This window comes from Cucumis melo, chromosome 6 (genome assembly GCF_025177605.1).
Source record: "Cucumis melo cultivar AY chromosome 6, USDA_Cmelo_AY_1.0, whole genome shotgun sequence".
In the NCBI taxonomy this organism is placed as follows: domain Eukaryota; kingdom Viridiplantae; phylum Streptophyta; class Magnoliopsida; order Cucurbitales; family Cucurbitaceae; genus Cucumis; species Cucumis melo.
In genome coordinates, this window is record NC_066862.1 from 2,003,886 (window position 1) to 2,025,899 (window position 22,014).

At 37.8% G+C, this 22,014-nt stretch overlaps 1 protein-coding gene across 6 annotated transcripts; it reads right to left on the reverse strand.

Moving 5' to 3' along the window:
* Nucleotides 1–91: 91 nt before the first annotated feature.
* Nucleotides 92–20,978, reverse strand: LOC103483377 (uncharacterized). 6 transcript variants are annotated; one of them, XM_008439978.3, is made up of 26 exons: nucleotides 20,597–20,978; nucleotides 19,417–19,497; nucleotides 18,615–18,752; nucleotides 17,266–17,376; nucleotides 17,137–17,187; nucleotides 16,933–17,033; nucleotides 16,651–16,744; nucleotides 16,318–16,449; nucleotides 15,978–16,235; nucleotides 15,762–15,840; nucleotides 15,464–15,555; nucleotides 15,262–15,345; nucleotides 14,938–15,012; nucleotides 14,782–14,829; nucleotides 13,942–14,037; nucleotides 13,377–13,606; nucleotides 3,902–7,383; nucleotides 3,747–3,826; nucleotides 3,361–3,441; nucleotides 2,475–2,546; nucleotides 2,313–2,397; nucleotides 2,151–2,205; nucleotides 1,919–2,047; nucleotides 1,720–1,837; nucleotides 1,189–1,271; nucleotides 92–1,052 (listed from the first exon to the last, which is right to left on the reverse strand). In XM_008439978.3, exons 1-26 carry the CDS (start codon nucleotides 20,759–20,761, stop codon nucleotides 623–625), a joined length of 6,450 nt encoding a protein of 2,149 aa, XP_008438200.2. In that variant the 5' UTR covers nucleotides 20,762–20,978; the 3' UTR covers nucleotides 92–622. The 6 variants fall into 6 exon arrangements, with proteins under 6 accessions (XP_008438200.2, XP_008438201.2, XP_050941891.1 ...); XM_008439979.3 differs by having other exon boundaries at nucleotides 19,417–19,520; nucleotides 20,597–20,742; XM_051085934.1 differs by lacking the exon at nucleotides 20,597–20,978 and adding an exon at nucleotides 19,891–20,194.
* Nucleotides 20,979–22,014: the final 1,036 nt, after the last annotated feature.

A 22,014-nucleotide genomic window follows, 5' to 3' on the forward strand; every position in this document is an offset into this window, starting at 1 on the left:
AATATATCATAACAAAAGGGTAGGTGAAACTACAAGTCCACAAAGTAATCTTTGCTGCATAATTTTTGTGAAAAATTAAAATAACATTCGATTTTTGGAAAGAGGTATTTAGACTATAATATAATTTAATGGTCATTTGAAAATTAAAAAAAAAATTACCAAGTGTGTTTCACCTAAACCAATAATATAGTTTTCACATACATTACTATTTTTTTCCAATTTGATCCCCACATGATGATTCTTCTCAGAAAATATGGTGAGGGCAAATGGATTATAAATAAACAAAGCAATCTTCAAGAAATGATGTTTCATGGGCACTGTCAATTCTCCTTCATTGGTATGTCCGAGCTTGTAAACTTCATCTTCCTTGATTGCTTCACGGCAGAAGAACGAGGATTTCGTGCATGTCAATATATATCTTTACTCGGACTTCGTACACAAGCCTTGCCCACTCTAGGATTACACCATTGAAATTAACAATTATGTACTGCGGGCTATTAGAAACGAACCTGTGGAATGCTTGCAGTGCCACATCTAATAACCCATTGATCCAGGGTTCGTTGTCTCCATCGAAACCAATGATGCACTGATGATAACTGGTCTAATGATCTCAAGGCATTGGTCATGAATGTTTTCTTTCCCACTTACCTTCGCGTCTGCCACCATCCCTTTCCCTTCGTTCTATAACTTGCCTTGACTTGCTGCCTCTTGATCCATGCCTTTGACCAGACCCAAGCGGACCAGAATGTCCATCAAATATCGAAACTAATTCTGGATCACCAACACTTCCAGTGTCACCTGAATCTTTGCTTCCATCTACATTTTCATCATAACTGCTACCACATTCGTCTGGACGCTCACGAGATTGTAAGATTGTAGGCAACTGTCCTGAGTATTGTCTCGCACCAGAAAGCACAATGGTTGGTAGTCCGGTCATTGATGAACTGGTGGTAGTAGAAGTTTCGGTCTGTAAGCCACTGGCAGTTGTTCTGGCATTCCCTTCATTACTTGGTCTGCCATTGTCTCTTTCACGATACCTGTCCCGAGGTCGACTGCGAGGAAAAGGTTCACCAAGAACCAGAATTTTATTCACCCACCATAGATCCAGGATATGTTCTATCTAGTGCCACAGGTAAAAAGCAAAGACAAGGCAGCACTGGCAGTAGATATTATTGTATTGCAACCTACCTACTATGAGAAGAGGATGAGAATTCACGTCTTGATGATCGCGGTCCAGACTCGGCCTGCTCCAGTTCCCGCTGAAGTTCCCTCTGTAAGCAAATGTTAGTTACAAGAAACCGTTACCTTATCATTTTATTCAGTAACTTTAGCACCTACGGTTTCAAGGCTTAGAAGTAAGATGATAAAAATTAACAACGAAAGGAAAAGGCTGTTTGTTTGAAATAAGTTTCATGAGTACGAGAAACTTGAATAAAGGAGATTAGCAGAACAAGAAAATTATAGTCATCTATATGAAAACAGAGCAATTAGTCAAAGCATGGACGATTAGCTGAAGTATGTCAAATTGCCTAAATGGAGGAACTAAACAAAAGGCCTCATGTCTATATTACTCAGAGGATGTGTAACGATAGGAACCCAACCATGAAATTGTAGAGAAAATGCAGTTGTAACAGGTATTGCTTGTTAAAATATCAAAGAGGATTACATAAGCACCCAACAAATTATTGATTTCATACATTAGCAAGAACCAAGCAATACCTGCATCTGTCTCTCCTTCTCCATGTCAAGATTATAGCGCAGCTCCCTGGTTTTTGCACGCTCGAGCTCCAGTAAGCGCTGTCTTTCAATTTCCTTTTCCATTTCGACCGTTCTCTCCCTAAAGTAGGCAACTATTCGATGAAAACTTTTTTTTATATAAGTAGTATAACATGAGGCAAGATTTGGCCACTTATCAAACCTATCAAGTTCTTGCAGAAGTTCAGCTTCATGCAATGCAGCATCTTCTAGATATTTGTGCCGTGCTTGTCTCATAAGATGTCTTTTCTGACGACGAGCTGCTACTTCTTCTTGGAGTTGGGATTTTTCTCTGAAACATGAGGGCCAGAGGGTTTTGAATTCCAGTTGACATTATAACCATATGAAGAAAGTAATGAATAATGATAATAGGAAGATTTTCTTTTATTACACACATGGAGCGAATGGAGTTCTTAATCTGCTGAAGACGTGAGTTAGCTACTGCAGAGGCTGAAAAGTTCATTTTCAAACAATAATGTGCAGAAAATTAAGAACATAGTGATGGTGATAACTTGATGAACAGATAATAAGAAAACCCCAAAGCTATTAGGACATACAAGTGACTCCTGGAAAATTGTAAGAATCAGGTTGTCTGAACTCCTCTTTAGCAATGTCGAGTTCTAGTTCTGCCTCCTCTAGTTCCTAAACACAGTCAAACAAAGTAACTCCAACAATGAGCTCAGCAGTAACAAAAAGGGACCAAAATAACTCATTTTTACCATTGTTTCCTCATCTTTCTTTTGAGAGAACACGTCAAAATATGACTGAACGGATGCCATATTTGAAAGGACCTGATGAGCACATAAGCACAAGTAAGAGAAAAGGGAAAAGAAAGGGAGAAAAGCTGAAATGGGACAGGTCAAAGTTTAGTAGACAGCATGCACAAGGCAGTGGCAGTAGAAAAGAATAATAGAACATGACTAACGTTAGTGAATAAGTTCTATTTAGGACAAAGGTTGTATAAAGAACCCTAAATCCTTATTCTGTCCAAGTTGATCAGCAATTAAACAAGAAAATACGTTAAAAAGCTAACTGCCTATCAATGCTTTACACTCGCATGCATACCTTCAGAAATAGGAGCTGAGGAAGTAACTATTAGGTTAAATGTGTTACGTGTAAACTAAAATAGATGCTCATTATATGGTCCATTCAAATAAACGATTAAAAAACAAAGTTTGCAATATTCTGCTTTCTTTCCGATGCATCAATGAGAATTTTGTAAAGATAGCCAGTAAAAGGAAAAAGAAAATAGTTCTCTTCCAGAAGGTAGCTCTTCTGCTAAAGTTAGAATGACCCGGAGAGAAGTATGTTAATGCCATCCAGAAAAAAGAAGACGAAGGGTGAGAATTGGTCTCCCAGCCTCAAACCATGAGAAGAAGACATTCTATTTTTAAGTTTCCGTATAGCATAAATAAGCAGGGCTAGTTCACGTGGCATCGGAGAAATAGAATAAATTTCATACACAATACATATGGTTCTGCAAAAATTTCCTTTAAATAACTCCTCGGTGACCATGCCAGAGATAACCAATTACGGGCAGTCAGCAACAATTATATTATGGATAAATGACACAAGGGCTGAAAACTTAAACTTTGTACTTCTGACCTGCAGTATTGACTCCCGAATGCTAAGAAACTCTTCATCGAATTTCTTTGCAGAACTTGAAGAGAGTACTTCTTTTAGGACCTTCCACATGAGAAAGAAGATAATCAATAAGAAAAGAAAATTGTAACTGGATAGTCTTCCTATACTCAATAGTAAAATAGATACTTTCATTCCGCTCAAGTGAAGTATCTTAAACTTGCAACGAAGAAAACAAAATATATTGTTCACTATTCTCCTTTCTTCAAAAACATTGAATTCTACAGACTTTTGAAAATATAGCTAAAATTTAAGCAGAGGAAGATGATAGCAAAGCATGTGAGGGCTTCCAAATGCAGAAGACAGTATGTTATATCTAAAGGGAACATTTAACTTTATAGTCACTGTACCTCTTTGGCTTCATCCCCTTCATTTCTCAATCGACATAAGACTTGACAGGCTTTCCTCTCCAAATCTCCAAGTCTGCCATCTAAAAGATGAAATAAAAAGTTCATAACATTTTAATAAAGCTATACGGAGTGACAAAAATAATAAAGGTTAATACCACTCTTTGACGAGCCCAAAGCTTCAATATTTCTCCAAACACTTTCAGGAATCAAAAAAACATCTTCAATCGGGGAATGGAGGCAAGCAGAGGAAATTAGAGCCAATGAAAGCTGTAGCAACGGGCCCTCAGATGCTGGATGTAAAACTTTTGTGCCATGAATGCAGTCAGCAGATGATAGCAAGGATTGTAATTCATGTCGACTGGCGTATGGGACATAGGCTATAAGAAGTGCCATAGCACGAGTTCTCAAATATAATGATGAGTCAGATGCTGCCAAAGAAGCCACTTGATCCCATGTATGTGATACCAGATGCGAGAGTACAGACTCCGAAACAGATTCCTCCAAGCCAGTTGAAATGAAACTACTACGAATTTGGGAATATTGTTGTGCAGCAGTGCCATTAAACACATCTATGCCAACTAAATTACCCAACTGCTGAAGAGCTATGTATCGTTGCTCGGGCTCAGGATGTCCCAGCATTGTGCAGAACATATCAACTAGAGAATCTTCATCTCCATTGCCAGCGGAGATGCCTCTTCTGAGTAATGCCGACAACCACCTCTGGGTTTGCAGACGCCAACTGAGCCTTGGTGCGTTGCAAGAAGCACTCCTGAGTGCAGAACAAATAGTAGAAACAATGTTTTCCAAGTGTAAACTACAAGGCAAACCAAGCAGACAATCAATAATCACAGAAGCAGCTTCCCAACAACTTTCTTCTTCAAGCTTTGTGGCAGTTTCAGCCAATCTCCTAAGACCGCCTCTCAAGTAGACAAGGAGTTGATTGCTTGTCTTAGATTGTGTAGCATGTTCACCCTCTTCCTTTTCAGTACTGCAAGCATTCTGGGCTACAGAAGATAGGTACTGTGAGTACACCAAACACTCGGCCATTGTCACAGTCAAATTTTTAGCCAGTTGATGATGAAGATTCCAACAGTGCTCAATAGTGGGGAAAAGCCTGGAAATAAGGACATCGAGATCTTTACGAAATTCTCCTATTTCCTCCGCAGATAATTCTGTATTGTTTCCCTCATTCTTACTTTCTAAATTTTCGGAATTGCTATTAGATACCGGGTTCTTGTAAATATCAGAGATAAACCCTAGATGCGAATTTGAATTCTCTTCAAGAAGTGTATTAGAGCTTGCATCCTCAAGGTCAGATAAATATATTGGAATACCACCAAATGCTTTTAAATTCTGAAGTAGCAAGTCTCTACAGCTTTCCATTACTTTTTGGAATGAACACAAGTAATCATGGAAATATGATGTTGGTTGTGACGAGGTAAAATCAACCCAAGAGATTAAGGATTGCAATATCTCCCTCTTGAGTTGAAAAGAGAAATCAGGAAAAAAGGAAGCCAGTACAAAGATAGACAGTGCTTTGTTAGAAACTTTTCCAAGGGAATCGTCCCTATCCACATTCTCCTTGATGTTACTGAGAAGTTCATTAAAGCACAAAGACTCGAAATTTGTACATGAACCATCATCCAATACTTGTTCTTCAATAGAAATCTTCTGTAAAGAATATGAAATAAGTGGCTTTAACAAGAGCACCACAGAGTTAAGAAATGGTACATCGCAATATGCAGCTCCACAAAGAGAAACTAGCACTTGCACAAGTCGAGGGATCTCAGGAATCATCGGTTCCATGTGTTCACTTACAATGGCTTCAAGAATATGAAGCACAATGCACTTTGCATTCTTTGAAACATAGCCCTTGATGAAATGAGACCGAGAATGAGAAGTTACATCACTCTGGAAAAATGGCCAGGAACAGAGGTCAGAAAACCAACATAGTATATCAGGAAGGGCATTAGAGGAAAGTGATCTCAGTTGCAATCCTACAGCCTCTAAAATGACTTCCCCAAAAGCTACGAAGTGATTTCTCATATTAGGAAAGAATTCGCTAAGATCAGGATACATAACATGAAATGATTGGCCACCATGCTGTTCAACTGTTCCAAGATCTTTATTCTCCAGAGGAACATTCCTGCACTCTGTTTCTTCAATCTCAACTTTATTATGCTTTTTATAAATATTATCTACACCAGAAAGCTCATCAGAAAATATGTGCAACAAACTTGTTAACTGTGGTAAATCTGATGCAAGAAAAAGACGGTCCATCATGTACTGTTTTGCATTACGGGAAACTGCCATCCAACCAAGGAAACGAGCCAAAGGAGATTGGCTAACAGAAAATTTAGAAATTCTATGCATCCAGGCAGAAGCAGGAATGAGATTCCCAGAGCAAATACTGTTATTGGCACTTGATGTGAAGTCTGTCCGGTAATTACCTCCACTACTTGCATGAACCAATTTCTGAAGAAGTATCCAATGTCTCTGTGTGCCATGAATTGTTCCAGGTTCCAACCGTAAATTTCCATCTTTGATTTGATAATACAAAGATGTTAGCATTCCATTTAGAAACTCTGCCGATCCTAAAATGATATCAATAACATCTTCAGGAGAACAATGTAGTTTAGTGGCCGAATGCAAAAAAAATAGAAGACTTTGCATTAGGATTTCATGCATTGAATTAGGCTTTCGCTGTAAGAGTCGAATGACAAAAGTGCACAACAGAGCTTGATTTTGTCGAACTAAGGTCACAGCATCTGCAGATTGCACATCATTGGAAGACAACATGATCATTTTTTCATCTAATTCTTCACCATTATATGGACAAAACTCTGAATCATTCAAATTCAGATGATATTTTCTATCCAATTCCGCAGCCTCCAGCAAAATTTGAAGAACAACCTTGTCTCTTTTTCGTTCAAGATGAGCTATTGTTTCCAGATCAGCTTTACTCTTGCCAGCTAGTCTAGTCAGCCCTGAGGTTGGGTTAAACGTGGTCTCACTACTTTTCAAAATTTTCACATGCTTTGAATTGTATCTGCAAGACATCATAAAATATGGGTTGACGTAGCACTCTGCCGCCAAGAGTAATGCATCTATGGCTGCATCATGACCCTCAGAGGTAAGCTCGCTTTGTGAACTTAGATCCAGAGCTAAACGGCGAAACTCAGAAGCCTTCACTTCACAATCACGATAGTTTACAAGTTGAAGATAATCTGCTTCTAAGTTGAAGTACTCAATATTAATTCCAAAATCCAATATCAGTTCTCCATGAAAGCGGTCAGGATTCGTCCCTTGAACCATTTCTTTAGGCTCTATGTTCACATTTCCGTGGCTAGAGATTAAGCTTCCTTCATTTAAACAACTAGAATAATTATCTAAACGTTCGCACCGCAATTCTGGAGGCACAAAGAAAGGGCTGGCATCTTCGTTGACATCAGATTTTCCACCCGTGTCATGATCATCAATCTTCCCCTCACATTCATTTAGGGCATTAAATTTTGAAGAATTTCCTGGATGACTACTGACAGAAAAATCATGGTTGAGAGGTTTGGAAGCAGAGGACTTCCGAAGGTCAACTTCAGTTGGTAACTGCAAGTGAGGTTGCAAAACTGAAAGAAGCACGCTGCATAAAAAAGTTGAGTACATTTAAGTCCTATTTAATCCCGTAAACTGAAAGAAGCATGCTGCATAAAAAAACTGAAAATATTTGATGACTATACAAATTCAAACATTATTTAATATTCAAAAACAGCTAAACTACTTTCTTCGTCATTTTTTAATCAATTGGGAAAAAAATCTATCTCTTCTAAGAAACAGAAGATCTAATTGGTGCAAATGTTTTTATTGAAAGCAATTAACAACAACCCGAGACTTACGTGGAAACCCGAGAACCGGGAGAAAAACCACGATACTTTAGTTTTTATTATTTTTCTTATGAACAAAAACAATAGGTACAAAGGGAGTATAAATAGAGTACAATAGGAATAAGAAAGGAAAAGATTTAGGAAATATTTAGGAAATAAAATCTTATATTTTATTTTTTCCAAAAGTATATTTTATTCTTTCCAAAAGTACTAATTCTAACACTCCCCCTCAAGTTGGGAGGTAAATATCAATGAGTCCCAACTTGCTAACGCAAAGGTCGAAGTGTGGTCGGAGAAGCCCCTTGGTAAGAACATCAGCAATCTGTTGGCTTGAAGGAATGTACGGAATGCATATGCTTCCACTGTCAAGTCTTTCTTTGATGAAATGCCGATCAATCTCAACATGTTTAGTTCTATCATGTTGCACTGGGTTGTTAGCAATACTAATAGCGGCTTTATTATCACAAAAAAGCTTCAATGGTGTCTCACATTCCTGATGAAGATCTGACAAGACTTTCTGGAGCCAAATTTCCTCACATATTCCCAGACTCATAGCTCTGTATTCAGCCTCAGCACTGCTCCTGGCCACAACACTTTGCTTCTTACTCCTCCAAGTTACAAGATTGCCCCAAACAAAGGTACAATAACCGGATGTAGACTTTCTATCAATAACAGATCCTGCCCAATCTGAGTCAGTATATGCCTCAATGGTCTTTCTATTTGTTTTTCTAAACATCAACCCTTTACCAGGTGTATTTTTCAAGTATCTCAGGATTCTGTTAACAGCTTCCATATGTTTCTCATAGGGAGCCTGCATAAACTGGCTGACAACACTCACAGCAAAGGAAATATCCGGACGAGTATGGGATAAGTAAATTAATTTACCTACAAGGCGCTGATATTGTTCTTTATCAACTGGAACTTGATCATCAGAGTTTCCTAGTTTACAGTTGAATTCAATAGGAGTATCAGCAGGACGACATCCCAACATACCTGTCTCGGTTAGCAAATCAAGGGTGTATTTTCTCTGAGACACGGAAATACCTTCTTTTGATCTAGCCACCTCCATTCCAAGGAAATATTTCAGATTTCCCAAGTCTTTGATTTCAAATTCATCACCCATTCTTTGCTTTAGTTGACTGATTTCTGTTTGATCATCTCCAGTCAAAACAATGTCATCCACATAAACAATTAGAATAGCTATCTTTCCTGTTTTGGAAGCCTTTGTAAATAAAGTATGGTCAGAGTGCCCTTGACTGTACCCTTGGGACTTGACAAAGGTAGTGAATCTGTCAAACCATGCTCTCGGAGACTGTTTCAGACCATATAGAGATTTTTGGAGTTTACACACCTCCTGACCAAATTGGGCTTCAAATCCTGGTGGGGGGCTCATGTAGACTTCCTCCACAAGGTCTCCATTCAAAAAAGCATTCTTAACATCCAGCTGGTATAGAGGCCAATCTTTGTTCACAGCAACAGATAGCAGGACTCTAACAGTATTCAATTTAGCAACTGGAGAAAAAGTTTCCGAATAGTCAATACCATAGGTTTGAGTGAACCCCTTTGCAACTAACCTTGCCTTGTGTCTATCAAGCGTACCATCTGCTTTGTATTTGAGAGAGAATACCCATTTGCATCCTACAGTTTTATGTCCCTTGGGTAGAGCACAGATCTCCCAAGTTCTATTCTTTTCGAGAGCCTTCATCTCTTCCATAACAGCATTCTTCCATTCAGGACACTCTAGAGCAGTGTAGATATTTTTCGGTATTATGGTAGAGTCAAGGTTTGCTGTAAACGCTCTAAACTGTGGAGAGAGATTATCATAGGAAACATAGTTGCAAATGGGATGTTTAGTGCATGATCTGGTACCTTTTCTCAATGCAATTGGAATGTCAAGAGAGGGATCATACTCATCAAGTTTTCTTGTATGACCCTGTTCAGCTTCATCGTTACTGGTTTCTATTCTAACCTCAGTCTCATCATCATGGTTCTTTTCTTCCATATTTTCAAGAACAGCAACATCAGACTTGTCATTCTCACTCATTGTATTATTAGTACAAGGTTTTGTAGGGTTTTCCATACCTTGGTCTCGAGGAGGTTCGAAATTTTGGACTGGAGCCGGCGGTTGACTAGTAGGGGACCCAACTTCCTTTCTGAGATTCCTCCTGTAATATGTTTTCCAGGGAACTTGGTTTGTGGGTAAGATTATGGGATGAGGATCAATGTCAGACACGGTAATAAGAGTAGGTTCAACAAATTCAAAGGTGTTGTTAGACTCTTCACTCACATTCTCCCCCTGAAGATGGCTAACAGGAAAGTAGGGTCGGTTTTCACAGAAAGTAACGTCCATAGTGACAAAATATTTCCTAGACGGCGGGTGAAAACATTTATAACCGTGTTGGTGAAGGGGATACCCAACAAACACACAGGCCTGAGCCCGAGGGGTAAATTTGGTCTGATTAGGGCCGAAATTATGGACATAGGCGGTGCACCCAAACACACGAAGAGGAACCTCAGAAACAAGACGAGTAGAGGGGTAAGACTCCTTAAGACAATCTAAGGGAGTCTGAAGGTGGAGGATACGAGAAGGCATTCTATTGATTAAGTGAGCAGCTGTAAGAATAGCATCTCCCCACAGGTATGATGGAAGGGAAGTGGAAAGCATAAGTGAGCGGGCTACTTCCACAAGGTGTCGGTTTTTTCGTTCGGCCACTCCATTTTGTTGAGGAGTGTAGGCACATGAGGTTTGGTGAACAATCCCCTTGGAGGCTAGAAATTCACTAAGGTTATGGTTTTGGAATTCCCGACCATTATCACTTCGAAGAATTGCAATTTTTGTATGAAATTGTGTTTTGATAGTATGATAGAAGTTTTGGAAAATGGATGGAACCTCGGATTTATCTGAGATAAGGTAGACCCAGGTGAGACGGGTATGGTCATCAACGAAAGTTACAAACCACCGCTTTCCCGAGGAGGTGGTGACCTTGGAAGGACCCCAAACGTCACTATGGATGAGGTTAAACGGTTGTGTAGGTTTATATGGTTGTGAGGGAAAAGAGACTCGATGTTGTTTTGCCCGGATACACACATCACAAGATAGAGAAGAGACATCAACTTTAGAAAAAAGGTGGGGAAATAAATGTTGCATATATGTAAAGTTTGGGTGGCCCAGTCGAAAATGCCACAACATACAGTCTTGTTCAGAAGTGCTAAAGTAGGATGACAGTAAACTAACCCTAGACAAACTACTACATGAGGTATCATCATCAAGGATGTAAAGTCCCCTGCTATGCCGGGCAGTGCCAATCGTCCTCCCCGAGCTCATGTCCTGAAAATAAACCGATTCAGGTAAGAAGATAGCTTTACAATGCAACTCACGAGTGATCTTGCTTATAGATAACAAATTGTAAGACAGTTTAGGGACATGCAAAACATTCTGGAGAGCAAAACCGTCAAAGGGAACTATTTGTCCTTTGCCAGCGATCGGAGCTAGAGAGCCATCGGCTATTCGGATTTTTTCATTACCGGCACACGGGGCATATGAGATAAAGTGTTCTGAAGAACCTGTCAAGTGATCTGTAGCCCCCGAGTCTAAGATCCAGGGATTCTTCCCATCAACGCTAATAAGCCCAAGGGACTGAGGCATACCTGACTGAGCAATGGCACCCAGAGTCGGAGTCTTGGTCTGGCTCACAGTAGGATCAGTTGATTGAGAAGTGCTAGCAGGTGTAGTCTCACTAATGTAGGCACGTCCTGAGTTCTGTTTCTCGTTGGAGGACCGTTTCTTACCTCCTGGGGGACGACCGTGGAGTTTCCAACACTGATCCTTGGTGTGCCATTGTTTCTTGCAGTGCTCACACACAGGAATTGACTTCCCATTATTCTTGTCACTGTCATGATTTGAGGACCGAGCGCTAAAGGCTGCGGAGTCAATGGTAGGGGTAGTCAATACACCCATGGCATTAGTGCGATCCTCTTCCAGGCGGACTTCAAAACAAACTTCCATTAGCGAGGGAAGAGGTCTTTGTCCGAGTATACGACCACAAACATTATCAAATTTGGGATTAAGTCCTGCAAGGAAGTCATAAACACGGTCAGCCTCTTCAAGTTTAGCATATTGTGTACTGTCATTTGGTGTGTCCCAAACTGTCTCTCTGCACAAATCCATCTCTTGCCAGAGGAGAGAGAGCTTGTTAAAATAGGTAGTTACGTCCAGGGTCCCTTGTTTGCAATTATGGACCTGTTTTCGTAGTGTATATAACCGAGAGACATTCTGTCGTTTCGAGTAAAGGGTCTGAGTTGTATCCCACAAATCTTTTGCTGTGGCTGCATATAGTAAAGGCTTGCCGATCTGTGGTTCCATACTATTAATCAGCATGGACCGAATAAGTGAGTCCTCTCCTTTCCAGAGTCGTTCCAAGGCGTCTCCTGGTGGAGGACGTACAGTCTCTCCAGTTAAGAATCCGAACTGGTATCGACCTTCGAGGAACATCTTTATTGATTGGGACCAAGAAAAATAATTTTGACCATTTAATTTTTCGCCTGAAAAATTCCCTGTAGACGAACCCAAAGAGCCAGTTATATAATTTGACTGTGAATTAGGGAACGAAGTTACCGGGTTCTTGGAATACATCGGCAACTCGGTTGGTTTGGAATGTGTTGAAGATTCGCCCGCTTCAATGTCCGATCTGTTTTGGGGTTGATCAATTCCGTTACCAGAAAACAGCGGTTGCTGTAAAGGGTCAACGTACAGCTGCTGCTTACTGTACTGATTTGACAAATTTACGGTTGAGGGATGCTGTCCGGAGCTCGTAGACGGCGCATGAGGATGCGGATGGCCGGAAGGGTTTGACGGCTGGACATCCGACGGCGCGTAGAAGGGAACGGGATGGACGGTGACGTGAGACGGCGGCGGCGCGTGGGCCCACGCGCCGGACACGAGCGGCGCGTGAATCAACTTCTGGTCAGACGGCGGCGCGTACGGCTGCGGAACCACTCCCGTTGGGTAGATCGGCGGTTTCTGTAGGTTCTGGAGCAGTTTCTCCATGGCGGCGGCGACGGCGGCGTCCACGGCGGCGGCGATTCCGGCGGCGGCGGCGGCGGCGGCGGTGACGGGTTCAGTTTCGATCTGGGTTTCTCCTAGGTTATTTTCTAGGGTTTCGTTATTGCTTTGCTCTGATACCATATTGAAAGCAATTAACAACAACCCGAGACTTACGTGGAAACCCGAGAACCGGGAGAAAAACCACGATACTTTAGTTTTTATTATTTTTCTTATGAACAAAAACAATAGGTACAAAGGGAGTATAAATAGAGTACAATAGGAATAAGAAAGGAAAAGATTTAGGAAATATTTAGGAAATAAAATCTTATATTTTATTTTTTCCAAAAGTATATTTTATTCTTTCCAAAAGTACTAATTCTAACAGTTTTACTTCAAAAACCCAATATTTTTAGTCGAAACTTTTATGTCAGATATTCAATGAAAAGATTGGCAACAATCTAAGACGTTCAGATAAAATCAGGAGGCTAGGATAAAAGCTAAAGGAACCCACTAATTGGCACTACATCAAAGTACCCTTTCATGATTGCCTATATATAACGTTTTGACTTTTTTTTTTTTATTTTTACCTTTTTTTTGCTTTTCACTTTTACCTTCAAATTTCACTTTCAGTTTATTCTCTCCAATGCTTTATATCTATTTCTACAATACAACAACATTCTACAGAAGCACAAAGCAAGCATTTATTACCTAGGAGCAACTGACCCACGCCTCCATTCAAATTCTAGTGAAGGAAGAACGGAAGGCTTTTGAACTGCCGAGCGGATGACATTGAGCGCAATCACACAACTGTTTTCCAGGTTTTGAGGAAAAACAGGAGAAAGGTCTCCAAAAGCTATTTTGATCTTTGACCCACATATGGCAGGATCAAGAAAAGGCTCTAGCATCTCCACAAGAAAGAGAATCTTGTGTTTTACTTCCTAAAAGAAGCATAGAAAAAAAATCTTCAGAAACCTTATTGACCGTCAACAAAGAGGATCACAGCTGAAATAAGCCAATTCTGCATGTGTAAGTAATGCATAGACTGCTCTGAAAATAAACCAACAATTTTAAAGATATCATCCGTCCAACAATTTAGGTTAATTGTTGACTTGTTTTTAAAATTAGCTATAATAGATGTTTCTTCCATTTCTTAATTTGAAATAGCACTGAACTTCAACATCATAAAAGAATTTCAAGATAAAGCGACAAAGAAAAATTCAGTTCATTTCTATTTGGGTGGAAAGCTTAGTAAGATTACTGAAAAACTTCATACCTTGTAGTTTCCTAGTATGTCGTCAAAATAACCAGATAAAGCCAGCAGAATATATTTTAAAGCAGCACGAGCATGATCAAGGGAATGTCGTGCATTCTGGAACAGGAGATATCCAACATAATAAGTTATAATGCATGACTACATGGAGGTAATAAGTATTAGACGGACGTCATAAAAGACAACATTAACTTCATTAAGACAGCTAACAACCTACCAGTTAACACTTGAAAGTTTGTTTACTGTTTGAACAAAATAAATTTGACAGAAGCATCTATTGAATTCAAGAGGTAACATATAGATTATAGACAGATGGTCATTGTAAGTTTATCGAAAAACATAAACAATTTCTAATTCCACTTCAATTTCCTTTATCTAGATTTCATGTATTTAGTCATTTGAGCTTGTAAAGATTATATTGCCATTTTCAACCGATGAATTTTCTGTACGACCTTGTATAAAACGTAGCCCGCTCCTTTCTTTCTTTTATTATTTTTTGTTTTTATTTCAACAACTGTTTTCATCAAAATTTGAAATTAAAAAGAAAATATAAAGGTATACAAAAAGAAAACCAAGCCCACAAAAGATCAACTAGAGAAAGGGTTTCCAACCAAGTAAGAGTAGCTTGTTTTTTGTGTTTTGGGTTCTTCTGTGTATAACCTTGTATAAACGAAGTATCCACTAATAGGTTTTTCTCCTTATTTTTCTATTGCTGCTACACCTATTTCTACGTCAAAGTGAATACACACAGCACTAAAAAATAAATTGGGCTCAAATGTATATTGTGACTTTGCATAAATATCATAAAAGCGTAAAGTTAGGCACAATATTGATGAAATTCACCTGGATGACACCCAAAAGATCTTCTAGAAGCTCAATAACCAGATCGACCTATATCAAAATCAACCCTTTGGTAGAACGTGACATCAAGTGGATAGAAAGAGAGCGGGCATTACACTGAAAATGAACTGGGAAATTTTGAGTTCAGGAAAAACCTACCTTTGCAATAATGCGAGGCATCCAAGGCGCTAATACAGAAGAACATAAGTCAATCAGTACACATCCAGCCTTAGCCTGTGAAAAAAATAATAATGATAATAGTAATGCTAATTAATTTTTATACCAATAGCTTTTGTCCAAACAAAAATATTGGTCAACTAGTTATATTAATTTCTGAAAAATCAATGAGTAACTTTGCTGCTGTAAGGAAAGGGATCACTCGGGATAGAAATGCTAATCTTGCAACTTTAAAGAAACATAAAGATATTATCACCAAACGAACAAAGTTTACTCAAGTAACAGAACAAAATGTGGGCAACAAACATGTGATTGAGAAAATGATGATAGATAGCCAGCACAAGCATGTAGAAGAGGATGGTATAATGGTGATGACAGTGTTGCCACAATCTGCAACAAAATACACCAAAATGTAAAAAATAAGAAAATATACATACAGAAAAGGTGAAAATACAAATACATAATACAATGCTAGATAAGGTGAATTATTTTTTAATTCAAAATAAACCTGAGAGAGAGCTTGTTGCACCACTGGCCGCTTCCATAGAGAAAAGATGTCATTGACCACATCAAAGGGACTGCTCAAAGGAGGACGAAGTACTAGAAAATGAAAAAAATGAAATGCAGATAAATTAAGCAGCATCTAAAAAAAGAACTTGGGATATGTTAAGCATAAAAATGTAGGTGCTCGGTTAGAAATAAACTAGTTGCTTGAGATGCTTATAAATTTCTTGCTAAATTTAACTCCTCATAGAAAGGTCAAATTTTATTTTTAAAATATGTCTCAATGGAATTTTAGTCTCAACCTGGAAGCAATGCCTGTACTAGAGGTAAAGCTAGCCACAGGTCAACAGACCTCTCTGCCAGTTTACTGCAAATATTAGGCTGTGAACAATACACACAAAACAAAAGTTCATTTATCAAATAAAACTAAAATATAGAAATCATAAATAATATATAATAAAGGGCTTCAATATTCCGATAGGCCTTGCTTTAGCCTCTTTAGGGGTCTGCAAGCCAACCTGAGACGCACAAGCAAAAAGAATATGCAAAATGCCTTCTTCCACTGCACCAACATCCAAGATGCTAAGATAGCTCAAATCCCATTTATCGTCAGGCACTTCAAAATCTTCTCCAAACAATTTTGAGTAATCAATAATGGAGATAGCATCTGATGATGCAGGTTTTGAAAACTCATCGGAAACAACTGCTTCATCAGCCAATGATGAAACTTCTGGTACTGCAATGGGTTCAACGAGCTTCAACAGTATTCTAGAAGCCTGATAGAGAAAGGCAGCAGGAAATTAGCTTTCAAAACTAGAGGGTCGACAGTGAGAACATGCTGAACAAGGAATTACTTACCACTCTGCATACAGAACCGAATGTAGAATTTTTGTAAGCCATCCTTAAAAGTGTGAAGATTGCATCTGGGCGAAATACTACAGAGCTTGATGTAGATGGGACCACAGGTAATATACTGCGGGACTTCCGTGGCTACATTAAAGCAGAAAGATGTTCTATGTCACTAACCATCTTGGAAAAGAAAAAAGGAAATTAATACAATAGTTTTTAAGTATGGTGATATTAGTTAAAAAATATCTCAAAGTATAGAAACTACTTAACATATTTATCAGGACAAACCATAAAATTGAAGAAAAGAAGAAGGGAAAAGGAAAGGTAAGTGATTGAGAAGACCTCAAAATTTGAAGAAACAGTCAATGGTGAAGACATCTGATAGTTCTTAGAAACTTCAATTTCAGTTCCATTTCCAGTAGACTTCGATGCTGCTCTGCAGCATAAAACATATCAGCAGACTATCAAGAGTGGTTACTTAGAAAAAAATTGTGAATTTTCTCCCAATGAAACAAGAAACAGAAATGATGCATAAACCAAGAATGTAAGTGAAAATGCTCTGTACAAAATGATGCAAAAGATTGGCAAGTGACATATGAGATATAGCGAGCAAGATAGCCTTACCTCTCATTCACAAGATGTAGTATTGGATAGAATGGACCAGCAAGCATTGCAAGAAAACGTAAGTTAAGATCAGGAGCATCTGAGAATCCCACAAGGTCTGTCTGCACAATGATCAACTTAGATACTTCTCTATGGACAAAAAAAAAGTCGATATTTACAATAAAGGAGAAACCCCCAGATTCATTTCGAAATTAAACATATTACCTCAAGTTGTGGAAGAAATGGAAATAACCTGACTGTCATGTCTTGAAGCAACTACAATGTAAACGGGAAGGTCATGCATAGCATGAGGTACATAGTGAAGCAACTACAAAATGATCTGCATGTCAGTACCTGAAGATGCATATCGTCACCATCTTGTCTATGTGATACAATATGTGGCAACAAGTGATTCACAACAGGGTGGAACTCTGGCTCCAAGCCAGACACTGGAACACCAATCAGCTGCAAAAGAAAATTAATAGTAAGAAAGTCTCATGCCATAAAGATGCTACAAAGGCCAAGTTAATTTGGAAAACTATTATCATTATCTAATATGATTAAGGCATTATATCATAAGGCATTATATCATTGCCCAGAAAGTCAAAGGTTCACATCCCACATATTTTTGAACTAAAAAAACCTTTTAATCATCACAAATTTCAAGATTGCAAGTCAAATAATACAATATTAATCAAACAACTAAAGAGAAACATGTTATATACTGCACCAAACTAATTGACCAGATAATTTAACGAATGGAAGTAGCAAGCTCATACAGCAAACCACATGATTAGTCCCTATCTACGTCTTATTATCAGATCAATGTTCTCTCCTTCTTGAAGGAAAGCCTGTTCTGTGTTCACGATGCAGCAGAAAGTACTAGAATAAAAAATTGGAAAGAAAAAAAAAAGGCGCTTGAAAAACTCGGCCAAGTAATTCATTGATACTAGCTGAAAATTAGTTTTCCATTACATGCAGCTTTGATTCAAGCTCCTGACTGGTTTCAAATTCATAGGATTGGATATGTGCCTAAGAGTTGTTAGAGAAAAGCAACGCTCACTAACAAAACCTAGATTTGAGAATTAAAAGATTGAGCGAGATAAGCCTCTAAATTGGCAGACTTTATTGTAACTACCTTAGCAGTGGAGTTGCGTTGATCTAATAAAATGTCCTGTTTCTCAAAATAGTGAGGTCCTCCACTTTTCCAAGGTGGGATCCCCAACTCAACAACACCAACTTCCTAAAAAATGATTGCTTGCACATTCTTCATCAAAACCATCCAAATTGTTCCCGAGAAACTTACTTTTCACATAATTTTGAAAATCTTGCCAACAGCAATATTTATTGAATTAACTTCAAAAGGCACATACACTCCTTCTGGATATTTTTTCAGTGTTGGAGACCATTGAACTACCTTTAGTATACATTGAAAAAATATAATATTTGTTCTTTCACAAACTCTAGTATGATGAAGCCTCAAATTCCCTGTACCAAGCCCCACTATTCTCATTCTTTTTTAGAAAAAGAACCCACATTTCTCATTCAGTCGCAAGGTAACTCCTACCTAAATAAATGAGAGCCCCCACCTCTATTACAACCTCTCAAATAGTGGTAAAGAGGAACTTCCATCAAGAGCAGTGAGATAGAATTGATTAATTGTATAGCAATCTTAAGTGGGAAATAGAGTTCTCACTATATACCTGAACAAAAAACACAGCTATTGGATTTCCACGCAAACAAGATATTTTTACATAGCGGCACGGAGTGTAGTTCATAGGGTAAATCATGTCTCGTCGAGGTGCTTCACAGCGTGAACGAACTTTTACAAATGTCTCTGGCTGGAAACAAATACAAATCATTGCAAAAATAAAGTCAATGCTTCTATTATCCAAGAAATGCCTACCAAAACTTCCAAACTGCTCATGTGATTCAAGAAAAAATGTAGTGAATCACTTCCTCAATTCATATATTTGAAAGATGGATATGTATACAGAGTTAATGTCTCAAGTTTGAAAACCACAATAAGCAACTAATCAGAGATAAAGATGTTTGTAGAAGTCAAGTAATCCGTTAATTCTTTTTACACTGACCTATTTCGTAAACTAAATCATCAAGTAGGATAAAAAGTATGGTTTGAAACTCTTGCAGAATAAAATTTCATTTTGTTCTCCTACCAAAACAAATGCAACTAATCAAATGGGATGGTCCGTAACACTTTAACGTACAACAGGTAAATGTCAATTATCTCTACAGAGTGATAATTATTTAGAACAGATATTTCTCCTTTGACAAATAAATTGAAAATATTGTAGATAATGAATTTATGCTAGACAAGAAGACAAACTCTGTCAAATTCAAGTATATAACAAATCCTTAAAATAATTTAAGGAGTGATAACTCATAAAAAATAAAATCACATACCAAAATTGGGCAATTTTATTTATTTCAGAAAATGCAACGTATAAGCTGTAAAACTACTCAAAATCAAAAGAAAAAGAAGACCTTGTATCGCAAACCAGCAGCAATTTCCCATTCGAGGACAGACTTATTGTAGATGCGAATATGTGATAATAAACAAGGTTCCTGGTAAAAAAATACAAAACAAGCTGGACAAGTAAATATAAGTTAAAGGACAGAAGAAAACACGATGAACAGAGAGATGAGATATAGGGTAACATGAAAATTTTCAATATAAATAACAAAGGAAATAATACATCTCCTTTATAGATAAGGCACCAAAAATAATACATCCTAGGGTTTGAAAGTAGAGGGCGACCCCAACCCAAAACAATCCATTACAAGAAAGCCATTCAACCAAGGTTAATTCTTTAAAGGGAAAAAAACAAATAAACACCATGCTTAAAAATGAATTAGGGCACGCCAACAAGAGGCACTATAGAGAACATAAAAGCATTTCTTATTGGAAAATGAAGTGTGAATCCTAAGGAAGAGACATTAGTGAGCCTTCCAACTAACCTCAGGAATCTGCTAAAGGCATTAAAGAGATGTCTTTGGAGGTTTAGCCAAAGACTCCAATAGAACTGCTTATTTACTCCATTGTAAGAATTTTATTATCAAGGTGGAAGAGAACTACCATAAACTCATCCACACAAAGGTTGAAGTCCAAAAGGAGTGGGGGTACGAGTCTCATCTCTTCTTCGCAGTCACGCCTCCAAAGCACAATCTAAAACCCTTTGGTCTGTCCAACACGGTCACTACCTTCCTTTAATATTCTTTATAACATATTCATGAATGTTGGCGGGCAACTTATTCGCGCCTCAACTAATCTCATGAAATAACAATTTATTCCTGCAACATTGAGTTCCCAGGAACCTGGTAGAATTTAAACGACCACGGTATTTGAACTAAAAAAACGTTTCAGAATTACTCTGTTAACAATTTCCAGGATTTTCTTCTTCCATCTTGTACGTTTCCCATCATGTAAAACTATCTAAAAGATAACATTAACACCCCACCACCCACCCAAATCATAATTTTATCCAAAACAGAACTGCCTTAATGCTCAAAAAACCAACATAATATCACAAAACTATTCACTTCACCGCAAAAACGAAGCAGAATAGTTCGTTCTAATTGAATTTCTCAAGTATCAATACAACACTTCCGCCAATTAAGCGAAAGGGAGAGGGGGGGGAGAAAAAAGGAAAAAAAAATCACGTACATCTAACTCAAGAAGAATCCACTCTTTGGTGTTGGTGGCAGTGGACCAATGAGTTCGAAGATCCGAATCAAGAACATTAGCAGCTTTCTGAGACGGCGATTCTCTAGAAACTCCTTTCACTTTGTAGTCCAACGGCTTCACTCGGGGCTCCAATTCAATCTCCATTTTTGCTATGTGAGCTGCTTGCTGTATCTCTCTCTAGCTCTGCATAGGATGGAGATGAAATCGGGAAAAGAGCGGGAGAAAGACAGGGGAAATGAGAGAGACGGAGATGCTGATGCTACTCAAGAACCCGGGAATTGGAGAAGAAGAAGAGGAGGAGGAGGAGGAGGAGGAGGAGGAGGAGGAAAAAGGAGCTAATAAGAAAACAAGTGTTGTGTGGTTAACGCAATGAAAACAAAGTTTTTAGTTGAAACTTGGGACTTGGGGAGTGAAACTGCTTCAGAATTCTGATCGGCATCCTACGACGACGTTTATCAATTTTATCGAGCTTTTTTGTATTTATCCAAACGGCGTCGCTTGAGATTTCCTAATGCTTATGGTTGGGCTTTGCCTTATTAAGCCCATTTTAGGTAAAGACAATGATAATTATAGTATGAATAATAATTAGGGTAAATATAAAAGGTAACCATTTTTAAAATAATTATTAAGTATGTAGTAATGTTTTTAAAATGTTGTAAATATAGCAAAGTCTATCAATGATAGACTTCTATCGTTGATAGACTCTTATCGTTTATCAATGATAGACCAACATTTACTATATGGTCTATCAGTGATCGACTACTATCATTGATAAATTTTTGACAGATCTTACTATATTTACAATTTTTTTAAAATGTTACTATATACTTAATTATTTTAAATATAATTGCTACATTTGCAACTATCCCTAATAATTAAAACCATGTAGTAGTATTATTTTTTTAAAAAAAGTACAAATAGCAAATTCTAGAGCACTATAGCTACGGTGATAGATTCCTAAACTCCTATTGCTGATAAACTCTAATAAGTTTTATAAGTGTTGTTATATTTGTACGTTTTTAAAAATATTGTTATTGATACTAATATTCTAAATCTTGGAAACATAAAAGTCAAATTAAAAAATATTAGAACATATAGTAACATTTTAAAGATATATTTATTTTTACAATCTTTTTAAAAATATTGTTATTCACTTAATTATTATTTTTAAAATTACTTCTATCGGAACTGACCAAATAGGTTAAATAGAATATACAAATTTATAAATTTGAGATGAATTTGGTTTGATTAAGTATTTAAATTTTGAAAATAAATTATTAAGAAGAAAAATCAAATTTTTGCTAATCAATCGAAATAAATTTTCAAGGTTTCTTGCGTAAAACAGTTTATATAAAAATGATTTTATTGAAAAACATCTCTGAATGATAATTAAAACT

Bases quoted from the DNA above. Each gene is read 5' to 3' on its own strand.
- LOC103483377 (XM_008439978.3), bottom strand. From the start codon at position 20,761: ATGGAGATTGAATTGGAGCCCCGAGTGAAGCCGTTGGACTACAAAGTG. The intron at 15,013-15,261 runs GTTTGTTGCCCA...TTTTTTTCACAG, and splicing joins CATCATTTTCTCAATCACAT to GCTAAGGCTGGATGTGTACT. The intron at 2,398-2,474 runs GTAAAAATGAGT...GACTGTGTTTAG, and splicing joins AGAAAGATGAGGAAACAATG to GAACTAGAGGAGGCAGAACT.